Source organism: Pagrus pagrus (assembly GCF_965226575.1).
Source record: "Pagrus pagrus genome assembly, chromosome: 20".
Taxonomy (NCBI): Eukaryota; Metazoa; Chordata; class Actinopteri; order Spariformes; family Sparidae; genus Pagrus; species Pagrus pagrus.
The window spans coordinates 26,293,873-26,321,846 of record NC_140207.1 but is presented as its reverse complement, the minus strand read 5'-3'; the positions used below and the strand labels follow the sequence as shown (position 1 = coordinate 26,321,846).

The following is a 27,974-nucleotide window of genomic DNA, read 5'->3' as shown; positions in this document are numbered from 1 at the left end:
TACCCAAATGAAGAATATTTCATTTTTAAAAATTGATATCAACTCTAGTTTTCACTTACTTCAACTAAATGTTGATTCTGTGTAGTATTAATATACACTGCTCAAAAAAATTAAATTAAGATAACACTTAATTATCACAGTATAACACCAAGTTAGTTGAACTTTAGGGATATCAATCTGTCCATTTAGGAAGCACAAGTGATTGTGAATCATTTCACCTACTTTGGTGCAAGTGAAAGCGACAATGGAGAGGACAGAGCAAGACAGCCCCCCAAAAGGGAATGGTTTTACATGTGGTGGCCACAGACAAATGCTCTCTCCTTATCCTTCCTGACTGATTCTTCTCTAGTTTCGGGTTCTGGTAGTGTCTTTTTCACTACTGGTAGCTGGTAGCGGTACCTGAAGCCCAGCCAGGTTGCAGAGGTAGTCCAGCTCCTCCAGGATGGTACATCATACATGCAGGTGCAAGGTTTGCTGTGTCTCCCAGCACAGTCTCAAGAGCATGGAGGAGATACCAAGAGAGACCGGCTGTTACAGGAAGAGAACTGGACAGGGCTGTGAAAGGTCATCAACCCAGCAGCAGGACCGGTATCTGCTCCTTTGTGTGGGGAGGAACAGGAGGAGCACTGCCAGAGCCCTTTAAAAATCCCCTCCAGCAGGCTACTGGTGTTCATGTTTCTGACCATACTGTCAGAAACAGACTCCATGAGGGTGGTGAGAGGGCCCAACGTCCTCCAGTGTGACCTGTGCTCACAGCCCAACACTGTGCAGCTTGATTGGCATTTGCAAGAGGACAGCAGAATCGGCAGATCCGCCATTGGCACCATGTTCTCTTCACAGCAGGTTCACACTGAGCACATGTGGCAGGTGTGAAAGAGTCTGGTGACACCATACCGAGACGGTCTACACCTGAGCATGTTGGGATGCCGCATGCTCGCTGCCAAACTCCGGCACGCTGTACGTTATGCACGTGATTGACTATTTACCAATGTGCACACCTGTCCATCCGCTCTCTCCTTTCCTCTTTCTCCCACACTCAAAGCAAATCGCCAAACAATCACTCCCCTTTCTAGTGATGACAGCAGCTGCGCCATTCACTCCTTCTGGACACTGAGATCACGTGAGCCAAACCGAGTAAGGAGGTCGGTTGACCACTCTGTGTTAATCCCTGTGTTGCGGACTCAGAAACTTTCCAATGTCACTCTCGAGCTCTCCCTCTTCAATATCAGGTCTGTCATGAACAAAGCAACGTTTCTCTCCGTTTTTATTGCAGACTCTAACTTGGACATTGTCTGTCTTACTGAAACCTGGCAGCAGCCTACTGACTGTTTTCATTTAAATCAGTCTCTGCCGCATGGGTTTGTTTACGTTGCTAAACCGCGCATTTCCGGTAAAGGCGGTGGCCTCGCCTTGATCTATCGCGAGAGTTTGAAAATAGTCCCCATTCCTGTGAAAGATTCACCATCATTTGAAGTGCTGGCTGTGCAGTTAAAGGGACCTGTACCCACCATTATTGTCTCTCTATCGTCCACCTAAGCCCTCTTCCAACTTCATCACTGAACTCTCATCTATTTTAGCAGATCTATGTGCCATCACTCCAAATATCATTTTAACTGGGGATTTTAATATTCATGTTGACAATCCCAATGACATTTTCTCCATAGACTTTATCTCCACACTGGATAGTTTTGACCTCACTCAGTATGTCACATTTCCAACACACAATAAGGGCCATATTTTAGACCTGATCAGCTACTCTGGTATTGTCCCATTTAATCTTTCCGGTACAGAACTTCCATTGTCAGACCACAAATTTTTAACTTTTGATGTCAACCTTCCTGTCTGCAAATCCCGACAAGACCGTATCATGTCCTTTCGTAATATTAAGAACATCAACATCACAGAACTTAACAGTGTAATTTCTATGTCAATTTCTCATCCACACCTTTTCTCTGTTACTGAACTTGTCGACCATTACAACAGCACACTACTTACTGCACTGGACACCCTAGCTCCATCAAAACCCGCACAGTGACTTTTTCTAGGACTGCTCCATGGTTCACCTCAGAACTCCGCCAACTTAAAACACATGGTCGCCGCCTTGAGCGCCTTGCCAAGAAAACCGGACTCACTGTTCACTCTCAAATGTACTTGGACCACATCACCTCTTACAAGACTGCTCTAAATGCTGCCAAATCTGCCTTCTACTCCAACATCATCCACTGTGACGGAAACAATACCAGGATTCTCTTCTCCACAGTAAATAAACTACTCAAGCCCAAAGAAACTGCCACCCGCTTCTCATCAGCCCTTCAGTGTCAGCAATTCTTGGACTTCATCAATCACAAAGTTTACTCCATACATCACCATCTCACCCCCTGCCTGTCTTCTCAGTCAAACACTCCTTGGCTCAATGCTACTGTCCGGCCCACCAGTACCCTGTCTGCCTTCCATCTTCCCTCAAATCAACAGATATCTCAACTGATCATGTCTTTCAGGTCACTACCTGTCTACTCGATCCACTTCCTACCACATTGGTCAAGGCTTGTCTCCCCACACTCTCCTCACACATCACACAAATTGTACACTCCTCCCTGTCAAATGGTATTGTTCCCTCCCTACTCAAAACTGCTTCAGTCACACCCATATTAAAGAAACCTGGTCTAGACCCGAATGAATTTAATAACTATCGCCCTATCTCAAACCTCCCATTCATTAGATCAGCCTTGGATTCCAATTTTTTGGGGGGGCTTTTTGGTGTGATTTGGAATCCAGCCCTCAATGGGTTGATGATTTTGGTTTCCACTGACCGTTGTCACATCATTTTGTTCTCAACACATTATACAATGTACAGTACGTCAGTAAAGAATTTCAACTTGAATAATTCGTTCATCAAGGTCTGATGTGTAATTAAAGTGTTCCCTTAATGTAATTGAGCAGTGTATATACGTATATATAGAGTGTTTTTTGTTTTAAAATAAACAAAGCTATGCTCATTTTAGCACCCTTTTATTGATTAAATGGTTCTTTGTTGCCTTACAGAAATTTTATAGAACCTCTTTAGACAGATGGTTCCTTGGTAGAGGGCATTGAACCCTAAGGTTCTATATCCTAATGAACCCTTTTTTTCTTTATCTGTATGATAAATAAAACCACTGAATGTGATCTACTGTAGATGTGATAGAACTATAGTAATACCATGCAGAATCAAAATTTGGTTGCAACAAAGTGAAAACTTGTTAAGATATATATTCTTCAAAATTTAAGAATAATTCTTTGTTGGGGTAAAAAAATATTTATTGTTACTAATTTGATCACTGTGATCAATCACTGTTTAAAAAATGAAAACATGTTGCAAATTATCCTTAGGGTTTAGGATAAATTGAGGATAAACTAGTTAGACTTAGAATACACATACAAAGTACCACAAAATTGGTGGCTGGAAATTTTGCAAAAATTCAAGAAAAAACAATGACATGAACAGGGGTTCAATTCAATTCTGGGTGAGTTGTTATAGAATGATCCATGTGGCTTGTCTGTCTGTTGTCTAGCACACTCCACCTGTCTGTACGATGGGCTGAAGATATACAGCCTGGCCACTAGTGGCCTTCCTGTTGCTACTGTATGTGGTTCCAGCATCCCAGGACCCTTCACCACCTTTGGCCCCATGTTACTCCACCTCTACTCTGACTCTTCGATTACCGACAATGGCTTTATGGCAGAATACAGAGTCTTTTGTAAGTAAAGATGAGGAATAGTTGTTATATTCTAACTAGCAGATAAAGCATTCAACAAATTAAACAATCTAACAATCTAAACAATCAATCTTCCTAGATGTCAAGGAATGATAACCTGGCGATGGAAAGTGAAATTTTTTAAAACTGAAAAGAAAATAGGAGATGAACAGATATATATTGATGTTTATTTTTTTCTTCCCTACTTTTTCCAATACATTTGACATGACAATCTATTTGTAAATGAGGAGACCTGGCCTAAGAATGGCAGATGGGCCTGTAACAGGTTTTATGAGTAGACACACCTTATAGACACCAGGGTGAGCCTAAATGATGGCTGAAGAGCACAGTGTATTGTTTGTATGTGTGCAGTGGGGATGGAAGGTCAGCTCACCTATCTCACTAAGTCACAGCTGCTTACAACTGGCTACAGCCTGATAGAAGGAACCAATTGTTATATCCATCCAGTTAAACTACAAGAGGCTTGATGATTTGAAAATAGAGAGTAAATGGGTCTGCTATGTAAAACAATATAGAGGTTGTCCCTAGCAGTCAAGTTGAATCTGTGGTTCACCTGGAACAACTACAGCTAGCCCTGAGTATGATACCATCACATGGCACAGGACGCTCATTACCATGCCATATGGAGAGGTCAAGGTCAGGGGTAAAACATTACACTTGTTATGCAGTGTAGGGGTAACACAGTTAGGAGTAAAGTTGTATTTACTCACAATATATTATGGTTGGGAGGTATGATGGTAAGCATGAACATGTGTATCATGGCAGTCGGGAGTTCCTACAACTCTCATTTTTCTGTGATGGAATGAATGGAACACATGGTACTTTGTCACAAAAAACATTTATACAGTTTCTTTCGATGATGAATTTATTATAGGTCTTCCGAAAATGTGACCAAATCGGCTGGCTAAAAAATATACTTACAGTATTTCTAACATCTGGTTAAATGTCTCTTGGTCATTTTCAACTCAATTAGGTGATTTGGCCATTCATTTAGCACTTGTGATGTTTGTTTGAGATTATTGTCTTAGATTCTAGAAATTTTTCTATTCACTTTCTTTAGAGCATCAGATCTACTAGCAGGCAAACAGCCCTACAGCATAATACTACAATCACCTTGCTTGACAGTTGGTAGGGTGTTCTTAGGGTTACCTTCTTCATTTTTGGTTCATGTGACCACAAAGTTTTCCTCCAGAAGGTTTTTTCTTTGTCCGTGTCAACAACGAGTTTTAAGGTGCCACGTCTGGATCAAGGGATTCTTTCTTACACGGCAGCCTCTCAGTCATGTTGATGCAAAACATGCTTGACTGTGGACACTGACACCTGTCTTCCAGCAGCTTCAAAGTCATTGCAGACTTGCCTTTTGGTGTTTTTTGGTTGACTCTTGCTCATCCTGACCAATATTCTCTCAGCAACAGTGAAAGTTTGCATTTTCTTGCCATGCACTTTATATTTACAAACAGTTGTTTGCACGGTTGATTTTTTGACCTGTAACTGCCTTGAAATGGCTCCAAGTGATTTTCCTGACTTGGAGACAATGCTGAGCTCCTTAGATTTTCCCATTGTAGTGTGTGTGGCTGAGTCTCATGGGTGTATCAAACAAGCCCTATTAAAATGGGCCCAGAAAAGTCATCAGCTGTCATCAGTCATAGTCACTCAGAAGAAGGAGGCCATGCAATAAAGCAAATTTGATTGACACAACTTTCTATAATCACCAACATGATTGTTCAAGTTGCTTTCTTGTGACCAAGTAGTATGTGTTCCTCTCATTCCATCACAGAAAAATGAGAATGGTAGAAATCATTGGAAGTCAAGAAGAAGAAGCTTTATTGTCAGTTATCTTTTACATGGAACATGCAAACACACCCGAAATTAGTCCTCTGCATTTAACCCTTCACTAGCTACACATGGTAAGTGCACACACTGCAGACTAGGAGCAGTGGGCTGCCATGTCAGGCGTCCGGGGAGCACATGGGGGTTTCGGTGCCTTGCTCAAGGGCACCTCGGCAGTAACCCAGGAAGTGAACTGGCACCTCTTCAGCTTCCAGTCCCCTTCCATATTGTGGTCTGTGGCTGGACTTGAACCGACCACCCTCCGGTCCCAAAGCCAAGTCTCTACTGACTGAGCCACTGCCACCCTTTGGAAGTGCATGTAAACTTTTGACCATGACTGGATTCTCGCATGACCTTGTGAATCCAGTTGCCTGGCAATGTAAAGAGATTTGAGCAACGAAGGTTGTAGGCAGCAGGATTGCTTTAACCATGGTTTAACACAGGGGTGGCCAGGTGTGTCCCCAGGGCGGGCCCTGAGTTTTAAAATGGGATGCCTGGTGAGGCTAAATGAAAGAGGCATGGTTCTGCACCGCTCGCAAAACATGGACAAGTTTGTTACAGGACTTCCAGGAAAATGAAAAGCAGAAGATGATTCTAAAATGTGGTAGAAGAAGAGAGTGACAGGAAAACATGGAGGAGGAGAGTTAAGAATGTTAGTTTCATTGCATGCTTTCTACTTTGAGGCAGTTGTTTTGATGGAAGTTTCAAATCAAGTGAGAAAATCCCACGTAATAAAGTGTGCTACAGTGTCTTATTTTAAACCATTTCTTAATTGAATTAGAACAGTTACTGTATTATTATATATTAGCATTACTGTCACATAAAATTAAATATACAGAAGATTAGGGCCATATCGCCCATCCCTACCATCTATTAGATGTATTGTTAAATTGTACGTGTGTGTGTGTGTGTGTGTGTGTTTGTTTGTGTACAGCATGTGGTGGTTTCTTCAACAGCTCTATGGGTACAGTGAGCAGTCCTGCACTCTCCATAACCAACTACCACCACAACATCAACTGTACCTACCATATCATGGTTCAAGCAGACAGAGTGGTGGATCTCAAGTAAGATTGCACTGACTGCACTAACAGCATTTATTGGACAGCAGCACTAAACTATGGAACTTTTTGGTTTACTTGAACTGCATTTGAGACATACCTTTGCAGATATGAAGAGGTGTCACACAATAATTTCTTTCATTCTGGTGAAATATTACTCTTAGGAGCCAAGATGGCAGCTGGCATTTAAAAAAGTTAATAAAAAGTATTAAATTCTTGTTGAACACGTTGTTTCACACTGGTATTTCTATACTGGTATTCTACACTGCACATTACAATGGTATACATACAAATATGAGCAGTGGAGGAGAAAACGGTAGGGCAGAGAGGGGAAGAGGAAGAGTGAGCGGAAAGACTTGTCTTGATTTGAAAACATACCCAGATCTAACTGAACACATCCTTGCTTGTCACTTGAGGAAAACATACCTGAGGCTTGGAAAATAATCTAAAACATCTTTAATTTGAATTTTCATAGAATTTGCTGAACGCAACACTATAAGAACAGGAACATTTTGATAGAATGAAAGCTCTGTTGGTTCCTATTGTGGCTTAAGTTGTACTTGAGAGGTTCCATTTGGCCACAGTACCAACTGGTGGTTGTACTTTAGTCCTTTCAGTAATCTGTAACTGTGAATGAGAATGTTGGTGCAAAAGAGATTTAAAAAACCTAGAGAACTAGCTGTAAAGCTTTATGTAATTTTTCCTTTCAGCTCTTTACATTCTTCTCTCTTTACAGGTTTAACAGCTTCCAACTTGAAGCATCCTCTTCCTGTCGCTATGATTATGTGGCAGTGTACGATGGACCGGACACCTTAGCGCCTTTGCTTGGGAAATTCTGTGGTGCAGTGCTCCCGCCCGATCTCCGCTCCTCCAGCAACCAGCTGTTCATCACTTTCAGGACAGATTCCACAGTGAATGGGATTGGCTGGAGGGCGACTTACAGTGAGACACTCGGTGGGTCAATGTTAATGTATTTGTGATGCTAGTTTGGGATAGGGATGCTATTTCCATTTGGTAGCAGCTCATGCATGCAATAAAAATTGCAATAAGCAAAGACTGAAAAATTAGCTGTGTGTAAAAATACATTGTCCCAGATGACAATGTATCTCATCTGCTCTGCATCCATTTGGTAGTGTGCCGTGACGATGTTGTATGGTCTGTCTATACATGTGAATGTATTGGCTGTATTGTAAGGACCTCCCATGGCATGGCAATGGAGGAACCCATTCTGTGTTACTGCAGCACACGCTATGATGTTACCTGCGTTGTCCTGGGACATTGAAAATAGCTCTGTTGCCAATGATGTTTCTCCTTTTTCTTCTAACTTTATTGTGGTTCAACTCAGCCTCAGTGATGTATCTGCTGAGGTTGGGCTGAATTCTCTGTCCAGCCCTCTGTCAGTGTTTATAACATATTCAACAAATGATGCTCAAATCTCTTTTGATAAATATGGTCCTTGTTTCCTTTGTCCACGTCCCCCTCCAGGTCTTCCTCTTTCTCCTTCACCCCTGTTCTTCAGCCGGCTCATCCTCACTATTCCTCTTTGTCTTACTGCAGTGTTCCTTGCCATACATTTTTGTTGAAGACAGATACACTCATCGGTTGCCATTTTATAGTGCTTACACCTGACTGGGAAGTTTACAATCAAGCACCTATTTCTTTGTACAGTTTATCTGATATCGGCGTGTATGTGTTGTTTCTAAAACAACATAATGTTGCTCCTGGACCATCATTTCAACAACGTCTGCACTTTAAATAAGCCATTGTGGCTCAATGGGCTCGGAACAGGACTCTCACCTTGGAGACAAGTGTTCCACTTGTAATGTATTGATACAGAAGCCCTGAGGGGCAAGTGAAGATTTTTTGGGAGAAAGATTATCACGGTAAAAAGAAATGTTCCAAACAGCTCTTAAGTCATTAACACAGGAGAGTAAACAATTTAGATCAGACCAAGAAAATGGATCATCAGAAAAAAAAATTCCTTCACTTGTGCCTCAGGGCTTCCGTATTATATTATGCTGTTGGTATTTTTATTTTGTTTGTTCAGTCATTATTTCTTATTCAACAAAAATGCTTTGGTTAAGTAAATGATGGTTTGGGTTGAAATAGACACTTGCAGATCATTTACCATGCATTAGAAAGGATAACTTCTTCCCATGTGTTTATTTTTCAGTTTTTTTCCTAAAATCACTAAGCAATAACATTACAAAACTGTGACTGTTCAGTTGCAACTATGGCCTTGGAGCAGATCCAGCTATACTATATAACAGTTTAGAAACAGAAAGAAAGAAGAAATTCTGAAGACTATAGTGTAAATCAATGAATTTTAAGTGAGAGTTAAAATAACATAAGAAATAATGTCACTGCTAACACACAAGAGAAAATTGAACTACAATTGAACAGAAGATAAGTAACAAATATGGATAATTTTGAGATCAGTTAATTAGATTAAGTTGTGTTGAAGTCACCTTCGCTGTCAAACGCTTTGGGATGGCAGGACGGGTCGGCTGCCATCCCAAAACAACAGTTTTTGACAAGTTGGGAAACCCAGAGCTTCATTATTTGACGAGTTGGGACTGAGACTCAAAAATCAACTTTTCTTTGAAAGAAAATTACTTTGTGTTCCACATATTCCATGTAGTATAAACTGATGAAAAGATACAAAGGCCTAACATGTCCTTTAATTAAGTATAAACCAATCCATAATATGCCCTTTAAAATAAGAAGATACTGTAACATATACTATGACGTGTCAGTTACTTTCGACCACTGATTATAACGTATAACATGCTAAACAAAAATGGCAAGAGTAACCATACCTATAGCATTCATGCACAAAACATGTATTTAATGAGCTCTTCTATCACAAGATGCACGCTGTTTGCTTTGACTTATTGTGAGAATACAAATGCTTGAAAATATTTATAAAATTTAATTACAAAGCAAGATGGAAGTGAGAGGATTTTAATTGACTAACTTATTAGAAGCAGGGTTAAAGTTGACTTACTTTGTCTAAGATGTCAACAAAAATGTATGCCTGGTAGAAGATAGATGCCATAGATGCGCCAGTTTGATGCTGCAGGAAACTTAGAAAATAGGAGCTATTTAATAGTTTAAGTAGTTATGTTGTTGTAGGCTTTTTTGCGAGTTTTAGAAATAATAGTATTAAATTCATAGAGTGTAGTGAACAAATAGTAAAAGTTAGTCATTTACATTTTTTTCCTTCCCTCATTTGTGGCGCCCCTAGCATTTACCTATACTGCCTATGCCACAGACCGGCCCTGGTGAGCTCAGAACTTTAACGCAGTTGCTGTGTCTGCTTCTGCCCCTGTGGTGTAACTCACAGCCTAATTACTTGTTTTGTGTGTGTAGGTCAGGTGAAGCCCCTCGGACCTTGCACGTAAACGTCAGGACTGTAAACATGAGCAAATCGTTACATATACAGTATGTCGTGTAACGAGTTGCATGTGTTGAACTGTTCAGCTCTGCTGGCAAGATAACGGTGAAAACCCTTATTCAAAACACAGAATACAACTAAGCAGTTTTAGCAATTTGCCTCTTTATTTTAACATTTCCATAAATTTATGTATTCAAATTTTTATTAAAGCTTGAGAAAAAATACAGAGGACATGACCCTGTTGTCGTCAATGGTAGCTCATTTGGTTCATCGGGTGGTATTTTAAGAGGCAGTGCCTTGAAATGGCACAGAAGTGACAACATAATATAACAACATAATAAACTGGACTGGGTAAAGAACACTAAGGACGGGACAGAGTCGTCTCTGTTTTCTGAGACGGCTGAGGTCCTTCAACACCTGCCGGACTATGCTCAGGATGTTTTATGAGTCTGTGGTTGCCAGTGCTATACTCTATGCTGTTGTGTGCTGGGGCAGCAGGCTGAGGGTAGCGGATGCAAAAAGACTGAAAAGACTGATCCACAAGGCCAGTGACGTTAATAGGAGGACTCTGGATGCTTTGTTTCTCTCTAATGTGCAATAATTAAGACAAACAATGTGCAATAACCCACACTTCAACTGTAGTATTATTTATTACTCTGTATATATGGATATATTCTAGTAGAATGTACATTTCTTGTATTTTTGTTCTGTTTTTGTTGTTCTTGCTTATATATAGTTTTTATTTTTCTGCATATTTCTGGTACTTTGGATGGGAGCAGCTGTAATGCAAGCAATTTCCCCTCGGGGATCAATAAAGTATTTTTGATTCTGATTCTGAACATGTTATAGTTGGTTTGGAAAAGTGTGTGGCTGAGAAATTGGTTATAGTTGTGCAGATCTGGATTGAGGTTTTGCTCCTTGAGTATGTGTGTTGTTTTCACATTTAGTTTTTAAGCGATCGTAAAAATGTGTATAAAGCCATTTATTTACTTGCAGTAAATAGAATGTAGCTTTAGCTTTTATACACTCTAATGTTGATTAACTATGGGTGAAAAATTTACCCTATGACACACTTTGATTGACACCCCCCTCATTTGCATAACTGTGAAAGAAATGCATAAAAATAGTAAAAAGAAGTGCAGGAATATATACATTAGTGGAGATGAATAGGGAGAAAAAGCAAAAGGAGACAAATACAGAAATGAAAAATAATTTAAAACATTTATAAACTGACTGAACACTGTATATATTTCCATAAACATAAATTCGACACATAATATCTTTCATCCTCCCAGACATTTTTTTCTGTAACTACTTTGAGAAGCCAGCCTGAAGTTGCCCATGCTATAATACATGTGTTTTAAGATGTGGTTAATAATAATGTTTGTTTCTGAATTGCCTGCAGGTTCAGCACAGGGATGTGGTGGCTACCTGTCCATGCCGGTGGGCATGTTTGGTTCTCCAGATCCAAACTTAGATGAGCTGTATGAGCCCCGGATGGACTGCCTGTGGATCATTGAGATGCCAGTCAACAAGGCTGTCAACCTGACCTTCAATTCCTTTGAGCTTGAAAACTCTTCTACTTGCCGCTACGACTATGTCAAAGTAAAAAGGCCACAGCCACTAAAATATGACTTTTCTTTCATTAGATCATAATTTAATTGAATACTGACCATCACACAACATAAAGCTATGCTGTGTCACGTTGTTGACACAATTATGATCATAAGTGTTAATTCATTGACTGGGAGTCATGATGAATGTTCAATTACATGTTTATTCACAGAAACGAGTCAACCAGGTGGACACGTTAAATGAAACAGCCTGAACAACCTGAGATTACGTTTTATGTTTATGATCTCATGAGACTTGTGCTGGCTACTGCAACCACATTAAATAGCTTGTTGTGGATTGTATTCAAAGGCTGGTGGTTGGTTTCAACCACAACTGGTTTGCCATAGATGTAACATAATACTTGTAGCAAGCATAAACCACTGCTTGTAACTCCGTCTCTATCTGTGTGTATCTAGTCCCTGTCTAGGTCAGTGTACATGAAGCATGCACACTGTTTTCCTTCTCGGAAACAGGCAACTCCTAGGCCATGCTGGGATGCATCACAGACGAGAGTCACTGGTTTTTGCACATCACTGTGGTGAAGCACTTGTGACAATGTTTTGAGCTTGTCAAAAGCATCCTGTTGGCGATGCGTCGAGCTCCTATCCAAATTCTTGTGCAGCAGCTGGCATAGTGGCGCTGACAGTTTACTTAAGTTTGGAATTAATTACTCCAAGGTAGTTTATCATCCCAAGGAAACGCTGGAGAGCTGTTTTGTCCCCTATGGGTAGCATTTCACTGATTGCTTTGTATTTTGTTGGCTCTGCTTAGTCCTGTGTTTGTGAACACTTGTCCGATGTGAATAACCAGCACAGATTTGTTGCATAGCTCTTTGGAAAACTTCAGAGGCAGTGTTAATGCCAAAGGGCATCCTCAGGAAGTAAATTCTGCTGAAATGTGTTGCGAGTGTCGTGTAGAGAGATGAGGTATCATCTAGTTTGATTTGCCAGAAAGAGTTTTTTGCATCAAGGACAGAGATGACAGTAGTACCCAATATTTGTGCCGCTACCTCCTTTATTGTGCGCATGGGATGGTGAGGGCACATCAGTGTCTTATTTAGGTTCCTTGGGTCTATGCAGATGCAAAAATCGTCAGTCTCTTTTTTATGTGCGGCAACCATGTTGTAGACCCATTCTGTGGGCTTATCCACATGCTCGATCACTAGAGCTTGTACTGTCTGGAGCTCCTGATTCACTTTTTCTGCATCTCTGTGGTGGGATGACAACTGGTGTCATGTCTGAGTCCACTTTCATTGAGTAGGTTGCCAGCTTCATCTTTGAACAGATCTGCATATTCTTCAAACATGCTCTGTGACAGAGTTTGATCCTTCACAGTGTCGCCACAGCTGACCGGGTTTCATAATAGGCAATCTTTGAGGCCTTGGATGGATTGTACGTTTTCTATCACAACATGAAATTCCAGGTTGTATGGCTCTTCATTTTGCCTGAACCGTAGAATCACTGCACTGATCAGTTTGATCATGGCTCCTTCAAAAGCAATAGGTTTACATTTCTTGCGCCACCTCTTAATGTTTTTAGTGTGCATGTTGACTTTGTACGAGTCTAGAAACATGGCATTACATTTGACCCAAACTTAGTTTAACAAACTAATGATCATTATGATTTGTTTTACCTTACTAAAGACTTGTATGACAATAATGCATTGATAAAACCACTGACATTAATGGATTTCCTTTTTTCTGTTATTGTTCTTAATGTATGTGTATCTCCATCAGGTGTTTGATGGTGACAACATGAATTTCCCTCTGGTTGGGACATTTTGTGGAAACTCCATCCCTTCTTATTTTGTATCAAGTGGAAACTTACTGACTATCCACTTTGTCACTGATAGCTCAGTTCAGAGACGAGGCTTCAATGCTACATACAGAGCTGTGCCATGTAAGACATTTCCTACTCTTTCACACACACACACACACACACACACACACACACACACACACACACACACACACACACACACACTGCACTGTAATTGCAGAGTTGCAAAGTTGTTTACTCTGTGACAGTAAACATAGTGAGAAAGATAGTTCCTTTTGAAAACATGAAACACATCTGTTTCATTGTTACCTTGTGTGTTCTCTGTGGTTATTATCTGAAAAGGCATTGACATTTGGTATCAACAACAGTGCTGAGTGATCCAATCACATCGAGTCTCGAGTCACCACTTGTGATTGGATCACACTACCGCGCTCTACAGTATATGCCAATAAACACGTAATGGTAATGGAGCAAACAAATTGTCTTTTTTCTTTTGTACAATAAAGAAATACCTTCATATATAATGTTTGCCGCATTTACAATAAGGCCCAAATAGTTAAAAACTAAACCAAACAAAACAAAACAAAAATGGTTGTCGACAGTATTTCACAGTTGTCTGGGGACTTTCTCCATGGGTATCAAAAAAGTAGCTAATATTGGTTACTGTTTACTATATTTTTAAAATCTGACATGAAAAGATATCAATAAAATGTTGTCTTCTTTCATAATTTTTGTGTAAATGGTGAAATCAGTTGAAACAGTGTGTTCAAACAGCTTTGTTGGCAGGTAAGATGCACTTTAGCAACAAGCAGCAATGTAACTGACACTTTGCATTTAATGCTGAATTTACAAGAAGGCATTAATACACATACACACTGCTAAAATAATTTTGTCATATGCAGCCCAGACCACTTCTGAATGTGGTCCAATCACATCGAGTCTCACACGAGGACACACGTTGATACCAGGTCAGACCAGCCTATGAGTGGTGTGTCTTAGCCAAGACCAAAACACCACAAGAAAGAAGGAATAATATTATGACCTGCCAGGGGGTACCTGGGTTCCACTGGCCAGAGGTCTCCTTTTTTTGTTAATGCCATTTGACTTTCCATAAAAATGTACTCAGATAACAGCTATTGTGCAGAAGCAGAGAAAAAGCCAAGCTTGCTTTTTTTTCCCTTTATGCCGTGATTTCAAAATCATAAGTTAATTATTTTGGTATCTCAGATAACAAAGCTAATTTTCTCCAGAAAACAATATAAGTTATAAATAGAAAATGTCTTTTGATTCCTTGAAATCATGGGAAAATTGTGGAGACCTTCAAAATGTGTGTGCTTCATTTGATCAGACCTGTTTTAAACCTACAAGATCATGATTGAACTGTACAGTTACAAGCATTTCTGTGTGTCTGCCCTCCTTCAGTGGTTTGCGGTGGGATTCTAAATACCACAACCACTATTCAGACCCTGACCTCACCTTCCTTTCCCAATGCCTATCCTCCTTACACCTCCTGTCGCTGGATCCTGGATGCTCTGCCGCAGGAAACCATCCAAGTTTCAGTCCAGAGCTTTGTCCTCCAGGCTAGCCAAAGCTGTGACACAAACTTCCTGGAGATAAAGGATTGGCCTGTGGTGAGTTCAGACATGAATCAAAATGTGCACTTATCTTAGGTAACAAAACTTCTGGAAAACTTCTGAAAATCACTGTTCTCTATAAGATCAAGGTAAATAGAGTTGGCGAAATTGACCAATCTCTAATGTATAATTTGTTGTGTATCTGCACATACACTATTTCTCTTGAAATGGACAAAATAAAATACATTTAAAGAATGATGGGAGAGCTCTAAACACAGCTAGAAATCAAATTAAACAATCAGTACGAGACATGTTGTCTGCTTTTTCAGCTATGTTGTCCATCTGCAGAGAGTTGACAGGGTGAAAATGCCAGGTGGCCAGGTTCATTTATTTGTCATTTTTACAACACAGGATTGTACAATGAAATGCAAATTATAGTCCCTTTATACAAAACAAGAAAAATATTTTTATGGTGGAGTGTTAAGGATGATTCGAGGAGTCTCACAGCCTGAGGAAAGAAGGGTCCCAAGCTCAAATTAGCTTTGGGCCACTGCTGGTATTGTCATCGTAAAGGAGGGCCACTTCAGCGGCAAAGTACTACAAGAAAGCGCAATAGTTCTGAAAATGTTTTATTTCCATGATTAACATAATAATACAAAAATGCAAACAGCAGTTAAACAATTTGTGCAAATCCCTAAATAATAACCTATTAAAACCATGCACTGAACTGTAAAATTAAATACATTTGTACTTTATTTCTTGCCAGAAACCTAGCTACCTAGACACCTTCTGCTCATATTTTCTGCATATTTAACAAAACTAGACAAATGTAAACAGAAGTATACATCTGTATGTACATTAGTTTTAACAGTGCAATCTTTACTTTATGGACCCACATGTAGTCATGCGGCACTTTACTTTCCTGGTGTCACACAGAGCATTTAGAGAACATTCAGTCACTGCCAAAGTAAATAGAGTAGGACACAAGCAAAAGACACCTCTTTTTTAACACTGATATTCATATGCTGACATGCATACCATACAATGGTTACCAAATAATGTTGCATAAATACTGTATATACTGTATACACTGCTTAGAAAGAGAGAGCTCACCTTAAACGGTGAGACCTGGTCCAGTTGTTTAGTCAGCACCAGAATTCGATTGACAGCTTTCACACCAGCCTAAACAAGCCAAACTAAATGCACAAATGCCAGAGAGTTGGTTTGGACATGTTTGATGTGAGAGCACCCACAAGAGAGGTTGAATTTGACAGATTTCGCAGTAAAAACATCAAGCACACTTCCAATATTATAATATCCATTCTTAATGGGGTGATTTGTGTGTTTCCAGGGAGATTATGGGCAGTCACAAAGGTTCTGTGCATCAGATGGACATCCACCAGACTTTTACAGCTACAGCAGAACCATCCTCGTGCACTTCAAATCTGATTCCTTCATGACAGGAAATGGCCTGAGTTTCACCCATCAGATTGCCAGTAGGTACCTGTAGTAAACCTGTCACAAGATGAAGAACCAGTATCCTGCTCAAGTAGAGGTGCTATTACTTAGTTGTAAATGTCTATGTTTAATTACATTAAATAACTTAGGACTTAAAATGTGTGTATTTGTGTGCATGTTTGGTTTAGAAGAGAAGAGAATAAATATTAATCTAGGGAATCTGTAGCTCATATGTACCAGTAACTGGCCGCCAATCGAGGCGAGTCAGCACAACTTATTGGGAAATCAGTGCAACCTACACTCACAAAATAATTTGCCTAATAATCGTATTTTAATTAAGTTATCCATCTAATTCTATAACATAAGTTCAATGTGAAGTATCGCATCCAATGTTAGTTTTTCTATCTTGTTGAGTCAATATGTATAACTTAAAGCAACATTATGTAGAAATTGACATTTTGTTTGATTTGGCACCCCCCACGTCTGTAACAATTTGTCAGACATAATAGGTGCTAACTACAAAAAAACTCATTACGTCATAACAATGTTATGCCTTGAAAACTTGTATGTTGAAGGAAACATGTATGTAACACTGTAGGGGTGTGCATCCATCCCTTATAAGATAATTCGATATGTATCTAGACACATGGGCTACAACATCAGAATCAGAATCAGAATACTTTATTAATCCCAAGGGGTGACTCTTTTTTTATTATGGAACGATTTGATCCAATTTGGTACAATCTGATTCGATCCAGTTTGAGTACGATAATCATAATCATAGATACAATTCGATACAATGCTTTGTTTCATGTAGACATAAATTTTTCTATTATAAATTAGAATAAGCCAATTCTATAGAAGTGGCATTGCTTACCTTCAAATATATATTTCATAAAAGACCAGGGAATATCCTAGGTATTTTTCTTACTATTATGTATATCTTTGTCTTAATCGGCTTGTGTGTATCTCAGTGTATAAAAAAACACACCTGCTGTCTCATCCTGGACCCAAGGAACAACTATTCTGTTGTCTGGATTAGGGCTGCAGGATTATGGCCAAAATGATAATCACGATTATTAATCACGATTATTCATTATGTTAGGTAAAACATACCTTTTTTTTTGCACTTTCTTTTTTAAACAAACCGTATGTGAACAAAGCTTCAAATTGAAACTTAAAATAATAATAAATCATAAATAATAAAATAAAATGTACCCAAGACAAAGGGCAAAAAATAAATATGCCATTGCAGAGTGCAATCATAAAGTGTCTGGGTTGGCGCTGGACACGGACGGGGATTTAGTGGACCAGCGTAGCTTTGGCCTTCATGCATTCATCATATTTGGGTTTGTGGTGTTTTTTCAGGTGGTTGAATAAGTTAGTTGTGTTGCCCTGTGGCGCAGACACAACTCTGAAAAGAGAAGGAGTTTAGGAAGTTAGAAGTTTTAGAAGTGTTTAGGGGCGGGACACCGCCGCGAAATGTCGTCCAGATAGAGAGTGAGCGATTTTTTCAGGGTTGAGCGACATCGCTGGACGGAGCGATATCGCTCGCGGCACGTCAGGACAGCTGATTGAAAAGTACACACTCTAATCACTTCTGCTCGCTCGCTCGCGTTGCTGTCGCGTCGCTGTATGTCAGGACGGGGTGTCACACTGTTGAATATAATTTGAGGCTGCCGCTGCTGCAGGGTGCGCTCGCCTGCTATTTAGGCAGCTTAATGAAGCCCTAACCTTTCGTTCGCCCCCTGGTGGTTGGCTGACTATTGGGTTGAGAAAGTGCTTGATTTGATATGCAACAGAGCCCGCTTTTTAAATGTTAATATCGCGACGATCATCTTAATTTCATCGTGGCAGCCAAAGTCGTGATCGTGATTAAAATTCGATTAATTGTGCAGCCCTAGTCTGGATCTCTGTCTGCATTGGACGTCTCTGAACTAGATGTCCCTGACTGTATCCTCTGCTTCCTAGTAATAATCAGTGTATAAAATCACACCTATGATTAACAATCAGACAAATGATAACAAACTCAAAAGTTGGATTAACTTAACACTGTGCGCTGTGCAGCAATCGTCAGTAGACAGTAAGCAGTGTGCAGTATGGTTTAATTCAGTACATACTTTCAGTAGACAATGACACTTAACATTGTGCAGTTCTACCAGCAGTCACAAAATACAACTAATGATAGCAACATGTTCAAAAGCAGACAGGTTGTAGGTCCTTGCTATAGATTCCATGATTACCTTAGACCTGCCGAGTTGTGAAGTTGTGGCTGGAAAAAGTGTTTAATCTCTGTTTTTGTTGCATGTTCTTGCTAGTGCTAGCTTTACTAGCATCCTCGTTGTCTGCACAGGTTTCACCATTCCATCTCACCAGGTGAACACTAAGATACGTGCTACCACTGTACTTAAACACTGTTCTACAGAGCTTACAAACGGCCTGCTTTTTGTCCAACTTTCCATCAAATCCGTAAAATCCAAATCTCTTCCAGGCTTTTGATTTTAGATTTGACGGTGCATTATAAATCTTGACTGCGCTGTCGGACATGGTGCTTTTCTTTCCTTGGCAACACTACGCTAATGTTTCTGTGCTGCATTTTATGAGAGTCTCATGCTGACCTCTGAACTTCTACGTGAGTTTGAAGACGCTGTGAGGAAATAGCAGCATAGCAGCTTCACTCAACTGATTCATAACTTTAAAACAGTACATTTACTGTAGATCAATCCAGAGGTCCGCTTATCGGTGTAGTCGTATCTTTAACTGTAAAACCGATTTCCAATTCATATTGGTTAATTTTTACACCCCTATAACACTGTGATCCTACCCTCTCACTTAAGTTACATAGGGCAGAAACAAATGATGGCGGCGGGGTGGCTTTGACAGAGACACCATTCACCCTTTTACAAGACACTATACCATCACGATAATTTTGAAAGTAAAAAAAATTACATAATGTTGCTTTAAATAACCAAAATGTTTGATTATTATAAGAGACAGGATAAACAATTTGAAATTAATGACTTGTATATATAATACTTAATTAATAAACACTATGAAAACACAATCTGTTTATGCAGTAGTACCCCTTAACTTTATATGTAATAACTGAATAAACACATAATGTTTATGCATAAGTCTGCTATTAATTTAATTTAATTCACATGATAGAAAAAAAATTGCATTAAATGTGACATTTTACATTGAACTACTTGAAATTTATATATAATTAAAATACTTAAGGTCACTGTTTTGGGGAATCTTTTGTAAGGTAACACTTGATTTTACAGGTCCGGAAATGTTGTGGTAAATGAGTGGTAATTACCAGGCAACATATTTGAATTAATTAATTAATTAATTTTTTTTTGATTACCCCCAATATTACTTCAATAATTACCTCAAGTGTATTTAAATTTCACCCATTATTATTTAGTAATAAGATTCTGCTTTTTCCATTAATCAGTAAAGAAATAGCTGGTATTTTTTTCAATACGTTTCCAGAAACTTTCAAATGGTTTCAAATCAAATCAAATCAAATTTTATTTGTATAGCCCAAATTCACAAATCACATCCACGATCCACGACCCGGGCGCGGCCAGGATCCATGAGAGCCTGTAGGACTAGAAAGCACAAGGACTCCGGGGAAGAAGTGAAGTCAGTGACATGCAGAGATAGGGCATGTATACAGGCATAATGTATACAGATGGAGAGGAGAGGAGGAGAGAGAAGCTCAGTGTGTCATTTGTCCCCCGGACTGGGCCTATAGCAGCATAACTAAGAGCTGGTCCAAGACAGGCCTGGGCCAGCCCTAACTATAAGCTATATCAAAAAGGAAGGTCTTAAGTCTACTCTTAAAGGTAGAGAGGGTGTCCGCCTCCCGGACCAAAACAGGAAGATGGTTCCACAGAAGAAGAGTATGCGTTCTGGGAGCGTAATGCTCTAGTTGGGTGATAGGGTAGTATGAGCTCCTGGAGATATGATGGTGCCTGACCATTGACAGCTTTGTAAGTGAGGAGAAGGATTTTAAACTCTATTCTTGATTTTACAGGGAGCCAGTGCAGAGAGGCCAATACAGGAGTAATATGATCTCTTTTCTTAGTTCCTGTCAGTACACGTGCTGCAGCATTCTGGACCAGCTGGAGACTCTTTAGAGACTTGTTAGGGCAGCCTGATAATAGGCTGCCCTAACAAGGCTGCTGATCATGGTATTTTAATTATCAACTATTTTCTGTCTAACTTCCCCTCAGCAGACCACTAAATTAAAGTGAGTTGTTGCAGCTTAATTTCCAAATTAAATGAAAATGGCATGATCAGCAGAAAACAGTTGGAAGTTTCCTAGAAAGGAATCTCCAGTTATTTATTAGAAAATTAATAAATCACTTTGGGGAAATATTTTTTGAGGTAATGATTGTGGTAATTGGAGGGTAATTTCAAAGAAATATCAAATACGTTTCCATTCCATGAAATTTGTGGACCTATTAAGTAAGTGTTACCCACATCAATTACAGAAAAAACATGTTTTTGGCTTTTCCCTCTATTGGTATCTATCCAAGCAGATAGGTGGGTTTAATTTTCTAGGTTTTAGATAAAGTGGTGCTTGAAAGTTTGTGAATCCTTTAGAATGTTCTATATTTCTGCATAAATATGACCTAAAACATCATCAGATTTTCCTAAAGTCTATTAGGAATTTTCTCCTAAAGTCATAAAAGTAGATAAAGAGAATCCAATTAAACAAATGAGACAAAAATATTATACTTGGCCATTTATGTATTGAGGAAGATGATCCAATATTACATATCTGTGAGTGGCAAAAGTCTGTGAACCTCTAGGATTGGCAGTTAATTTGAAGGTGAAATTAGAGTCAGGTGTTTTCAATCAATGGGATGACAATCAGACAATCAGTGAGTGCCCTGTTCTATTTAAAGAACAGGGATCTTTCAAAGTCTGATCTTCACAACACATGTTTGTGAAAGTGTATCATGGCACGAACAAAAGAGATTTCTGAGGACCTCAGAAAAAGAGTTGTTGATGCTCGTCAGGCCGGAAAAGGTTACAAAACCATCTCTAAAGAGTTTGGACTCTGTGGACCCAATCCACAGTCAGAAAGATTGTGTACAAATGGAGGAAATTCACCATTGTTACCCTCCCATGGAGTGGTCGACCAACAAAGATCACTCTGAGAGCAAGACGTATAATCGTCGGCGATTATTTTAACAATAATACACAACAACAATGGTGTGCATGGCAGGGTTGCAAGGAGAAAGCCACTGCTCTCCAAAAAGAACATTGCTGTCCATCTGCAGTTTGCTAAATGGCTATTGGAAAAAGGTTTTGTGGACAGATGAGACCAAAATATAACTTTTTGGTTTGAATGAGAAGCGTTATGTTTGGAGAAAGGAAAACACTGCATTCCAGCATAGGAACCTTATCCCATCTGTGAAACATGTTGGTGGTAGTATCATGGTTTGGGCCTGTTTTGCTGCATCTGGGCCAGGACGGCTTGCTATCATTGATGGAACATGAATTCTGAATTATACCAGCAAATTCTAAAGGAAAATGTCAGGACATCTGTCTGTGCACTGAATCTCAAGAGAATGTGGGTCAGCAAGACAACGACCCTAAGCACACAAGTGGTTCTACCAAAGAATGGTTAAAGAAGAATAAAGTTAATGTTTTGGAATGGCCAAGTCAAAGTCCTACCTTAATCCAATCGAATGTTGTGGAAGGACCTTAAGCGAGCAGTTTATGTGAAGAAACCCACCAACATCCCAGAGTTTAAGCTTTTCTGTACGGAGGAATGGGCTAAAATACCTCCAAGCCGATGTGCAGGACTAATCATCAGTTACCGGAACCGTTTAGTTGCAGTTATTGCTGCACAAGGTCACACCAGATACTGAAGCAAAGGTTCACATACTTTTGCCACTCCCAGATATGTAATATTGGATCATTTTCCTCAATAAATGAATGACCAAGTATAATATTTTTGTCTCATTTGTTTAATTGGGTTCTCTTTGTCTACTTTTAGTACTTGTGGAGAATCTGATGTTGTTTTAGGTCAAATTAACCAGAAATATAGAAAATTAAAGGGTTCACAAACTTTCAAGCACCACTGTATACGATTAGGAGAGGTGCTGAGATGTCTGCTTACATCCCAAAACAATGGAGATAAAGAGAATTTAATTTGTGCTTCTCACAGGATTAGACAAAATTTAACATCTCATTCCAGAGACAGTGTCTCTGTTTATCTGGATGATCCGCAGGAACACACAGAATTTCCATTGACTCCTTTTCCCTAACAGATAGTCCTGGTGGAAACTGCACAAGAGGTTTTGAAACAGTGGTAGGGTAGTGTTGGAGCTCGGTTGCAGATAAGCTCTCTAATTGTGGTGGTGGTGGCTTTCCAGGTTGTAGCAGAACCTATGAACAGGAATATGGCTACCTGAAGAGTCCTGGCTGGCCTGACATCTACCCCCACAACATGGACTGCATCATTATCCTAAATGCACCACAGAACAGCCTCATCTCCTTCTTCTTCAACAGTTTTGACGTGGAAAGCCATAGCAACTGTCAATTTGACTACCTGGAGGTGAAACAACCAGCACACATGCAGAGACACACTTATTATTTATGTTATTGATACTTGGAACAGGAAAGGGACCCTTTGTCACAAAGTTTGAAGTAAACTATTGTGATAATGTTCTCAAGTTAAAGCTGCTGTAAGCGTTGTCCTATTAAAGTGAGTGTCAAATAGCTCTATATTCTGACAGTAATCACTGTTATAGAGAGTTTGGTCAGTAGCCCATGTCTCTCCTCACCCTGCTCATTTAGTAAAAGACAAATTCAATATTCCATTATCCTTGCCCACTTTATCCAGTCAGGATAGAGAACTCCATAAAGGGATGGTCTTTTATGCCTGGGGAACACACAGAGAGCAGAATCCTCCTGTGCTGTTACCCACATCTGCAATGGCGGAACAGGGAAAGCTACCAATGCCAGCACTCCTGGTGACGACTTATACTACCAAACAGACCAAGTAATGACAAACGCTTGAAGAAAAGAAAGAGACACAGAGAGCTGTCTAAAAAGAAAAAAGACTTGTGCAAGTGAGTTGATGTAGGGAAGAAGGAGGGGATTGCTATCTGCAAAACAGACCGGAAGTCAGCTGAATCGACGCCAACGCTTACAGCAACTTTAAGATCTCGCTTCATAAGAACAAAATGGTCTAAACCAGGTAAAACAGCCCCAAGCCAAATAGTGATTCTTTATACATTAGATGTAAATGTGTGTTGGTTATCTAGCTGTGACCTCTCTGTGTTGTGTCAGTGTAAACCATATCACTCTCTGTTGTTTCTCAGATCCGTAATGGCAGTACAGCGGACTCCCCACTGATTGGTAGGTTCTGTGGCAGCACCCTGCCCATCCCTATCTTCCCACAATCCAACCTGCTCTACCTACGCTTCAAGAGTGACTTCTCCTATGCCCGAGATGGCTTTGAGGCCACATGGACAACATCCACCCATGGTATGAACTGAACTGTATATACAAATTATTTGAAACCATGTCCCGTTCAGCAAATATTTACATATGTAAACACGGTTTTATGAATGGAAGTGAACATTTAACCAGTCTGACCCCACTTTAATCAACTGAGAAGGACAGGGCCAACCCTTTTTGTATGATGTCAGTATCTTTTCAGTGTCCCTGGTTTTCAGTTTCAACTTTTTGTCATGGCTTTGATGTTGATGAGAAGATGGACAAGGAGAGTGTGATTTGCATACGTGCACCTAAGGTTTACTTCGACCCTAGCATACAGCGATGGCTTCCTCAAGTTCCACTGAAACTCCCAAACCAAAGTCTGCTTCTCTCTGATATTGTTTTTCATAGAACTAGGCTTGGCTGAAGTTCTTTTTTACCTGACATCAGAGGTCTGCTGGAACAAGCTCTGACATTAGCTAATGTCAGCTATCACAACTATGTGAAAAACAATAGCAGAGAGAAACAGACTAAACATACTTGTGGTTTGCAGGGAAAGTCACCTCAAAGGACGCTGGAACATGTTGACAGTTTCCTCATTTTTAACTCTTATAGGAAAAGAAATACATACTTTCAGTTGATGTTTTTTCTTTCTTTTGTTTCCTTTCAGTCTAAATTTTAATTGCAAATCTACAGTCACTATCACACTGATCAGATAGCTGACATTAGCTAACGGCAGCCATGATAGCTGATATTAGCTAACATCCAGCTCGGTTCTATTTAAAAACAAAACAAAACCAAAAAAACAACAGAGAGAACCAGAAAGTTTGGATGTGTCAGTTCAGTGTGAGAAGTATGCAAGGGTCAGTTGTTGTAGATGTTTATGTTATAGTAGATCTTTTTACAGTTTTTCCATTTTTATCACTGTCATAATAATACTGCTAGGTTCATGTTTTCATGTTTGCTTATGCTGCCATGCTTTAGCTTGAGTCTTTGTTTAATATGTTTGTGTACTAGGTTGTGGTGGCACTCTGTATGGAGACCACGGCTCATTCACAAGTCCCAACTACCCAGGAAACTATCCAAATGGTACCCACTGTGAATGGGACATCATGGCTCCCAGAGGTCGTGTGGTGACCATCACATTTGCCCAGATCAGTATTGATGATCCTGGAGATTGCCAGAACAACTTCTTAAAGTTGTATGATGGCCCAGACACATCCTCCCGGCCTGTTGGACCTTATTGTGGAGTGGTATGTAACTCAAGAAAGCTAATTTTTAATGTAGCAGACTTCAGGGGATATTTACTAAGCCATACACCAGCAAGGGCAAAACATTGTGCCCCTAAATATGATCTGATGCAGGCCTGATTTGATGCATGTGCATGTCAGAAAGAAATGGGGTTCCTTACAAATAACGGTTACTTCAAGTTCAATTTATCAGGTAAAGGTAAGTAGCCTACAGTTTAAATCTACTTTATGTAGTAAGGACACAAATATCAATGTATGCCCACTAATAGTATATTTGCAAGTGTACTACACCAATACTTCTTGGGACTAAATTTGTCCACATTTTGAGTTTAGAAACGTATATTTCTAAATACACTTAAAGTGTACGATTAGTGAACTTTGAGTACATAACTAAACTATACTATATTATACTATACTATACTATACTATGCTATACTGTTCTATACTATACTATATTATACTATACTATACTGTGCTATACTATACTATACTACAAGTAGTAAGCATATAGGTTGGTTTAAAAATACTCTCATTTCATTAAAAAGTTTTAACTCAGGCTGCTTAAAGCTACTACTTTTTATACTTGAAAGTATACTACTAGCTAACTATTTAGGTATTTTTTTATATTTGAAATATGCCTTAGCTGTGCTTTCAGTAGACTAAGTTAATTCAGTGGACTACACAAAATTCACATGGCATATTTAAGAGTAACATGTGCAGTCTTATCAAGCAAGCCAGCTGATTGGTTAATCCAACATCCTGAAAGGAGGCTGGTTTGAAGTGGAAAAGTGGAAAAATACATTCACATTTCACCCAGCCATATACAAAGTATTATTGAAACAACTACATGAACATGTGTGAATTACACCTGTGCATATAAACTTGCTGGCACCCCGAAGAAGCATGTTGCCTTGAGTCAGATGTGGCTCAGATGGTAGTGTTGGGTTGTCTAGTAATCACAGGGTTAATCCCCAGCTCCCCCTATCCACAAAATGAAGTTTGAGCAAAGTACAGAACCTTTATTTGCTTCAAATGGTTATGTTTGCTGTGTGTGAGTGTTTGTTTGAAAATTGCACAGGTTTAATGTCCTATATACTTAAATGGAGTCAATATACCAAGGCAGCACCACCTCTTCTATCCTTGTATCAAACAAGGAAACACAGCACTTTGTTAGTTATCAAGCCACATAGAAGTAACAGTGGATGTGATGGAATGAAACTAAGTTCATTCACTCAACTACTGTACTAACATACAACTTTGAGTTACTTGTACTTTACTTGAGTATTTCAGTTTTCTGCCACTGACTCCACTACATTTTAGAGGAAAATATTGTACTTTTTACTCCACTACATTTATTTGATGACTTTAATTACTAGTTAAGCTTGATTTATGCTTCTGTTGAATCAATGGCATACCTATGGCGTAGCCTCTGCATTGGTGCATGCCATATGTTGTCGCAGGAGCCTGAAGCACAACCCCCCTGGGCTGGCTTGCCAAAACCAAGTCATTCTAGCTTGATTTTGAGGCATTCAATTCATTCACGTTTGCATTTTTCCTTAATGTGTTCTTGACTAAAAGAATGACATGGAGTCGACATTATGGCATTATTAGAGACATACCTCAGATGAAAGAGTCGCTGTGTTTTTCTGTGTATTTCTCAACTAATCTAACTAACTAAGTATACATTACATATCTCTGGAAATTCAATAAGGACTATGATTTATATTTTTAATATACAAGTATGAGTTCCTCCTCTCTTTGTTTGTTCAGGAAACCAACATTGCTCCATTCACAGCCTCCTCCCATCGAGTCTACATCATTTTCCAAGCACAGTACGCCACTCTGCCTTCAGGGTTCAGACTCACCTGGAGCAGCTGAAAGAAGGCCCTTTGCACGCACGCATGCAGTTGCTGACTTATGTTCTAACTAACGTTTTAAAGGTTAATGCATGCTGTGCATTTCTTTTCTAATCAAACCAATGTAAATAATAAATATATACTGTCATTTCCTGTCTTAATAAATACATGATTCAAGAAGAACAACAAGCTGGTCAGTCATCTGTCATTAAAGATATTCATTTTTTTTTTTTTTTATTGATTTTAATGAGTGCTACAGCTGACCTGCTGAGACAGTCTTGCTGGAGAAACAAACATTGTTTAAATGAACTTGAATTAAAATTCTAGTGGAGTTCTTCCAGGCTGAAGTGGACCTTGAGATTACATAATTGGTCTAAGTAATGATATAGTATTATGATGAACAAACTGGATGGTCAGAATCTTTTCACTGTGTTTGAAAATGATACAGTTCAAATTTACACTCTAGCACATAGAATAACACACTTCTTCTCCTGAGGAAGAATAAATCACTACTACTTTCTCTATGTAAGTGAACACAAATGTGTCTGTACAGCTCATGAGTTCCCCATGTGAACACAACTAAAGTGGAGTGATGGAGTCCTGTACTTTACTTTGACAGTGAATTGGCCCTTTAATGTAAGTTGAAAAGACACATTGATGTGCGCACATCTTACTTCACCTTGCGTACTGTCCATTGGTGCTGGGATAGATTCCTCGCAGTGGGGAGGTTGTGTGGTCATATCCCTGTCACTACATGTTACATACCACAATCTTAACAATTTGTCATTCAACCTTCTAACAAAACATACAGTGACCATGATAGAGTTTAAATTTCCTTTAAACTTTCTTTTATGTCAAAGTGTTTAATAAAATTTGAGCTGATTTTCATACTTTTCACTGGCTGTAATATCACATTTAGTGGTTTTAATTCATA

At 39.4% G+C, this 27,974-nt stretch overlaps 1 protein-coding gene across 1 annotated transcript in view; it reads left to right on the top strand.

Moving 5' to 3' along the window:
* The window catches only part of cubn (cubilin (intrinsic factor-cobalamin receptor)), a 244,366-nt gene extending 217,199 nt beyond the window's left edge, over positions 1-27,167 (top strand). The window contains exons 57-67 of the mRNA XM_084340702.1: positions 3,552-3,737; positions 6,520-6,649; positions 7,380-7,597; positions 11,446-11,645; positions 13,390-13,552; positions 14,855-15,063; positions 16,358-16,502; positions 22,866-23,047; positions 23,817-23,982; positions 24,952-25,187; positions 26,955-27,167. Coding sequence (XP_084196828.1) covers positions 3,552-3,737; positions 6,520-6,649; positions 7,380-7,597; positions 11,446-11,645; positions 13,390-13,552; positions 14,855-15,063; positions 16,358-16,502; positions 22,866-23,047; positions 23,817-23,982; positions 24,952-25,187; positions 26,955-27,062 — 1,943 coding nt within the window. The 3' untranslated portion in view covers positions 27,063-27,167. The remainder of the gene's footprint in view (positions 1-3,551; positions 3,738-6,519; positions 6,650-7,379; positions 7,598-11,445; positions 11,646-13,389; positions 13,553-14,854; positions 15,064-16,357; positions 16,503-22,865; positions 23,048-23,816; positions 23,983-24,951; positions 25,188-26,954) is intronic.
* The last annotated feature ends 807 nt before the right edge of the window (positions 27,168-27,974 follow it).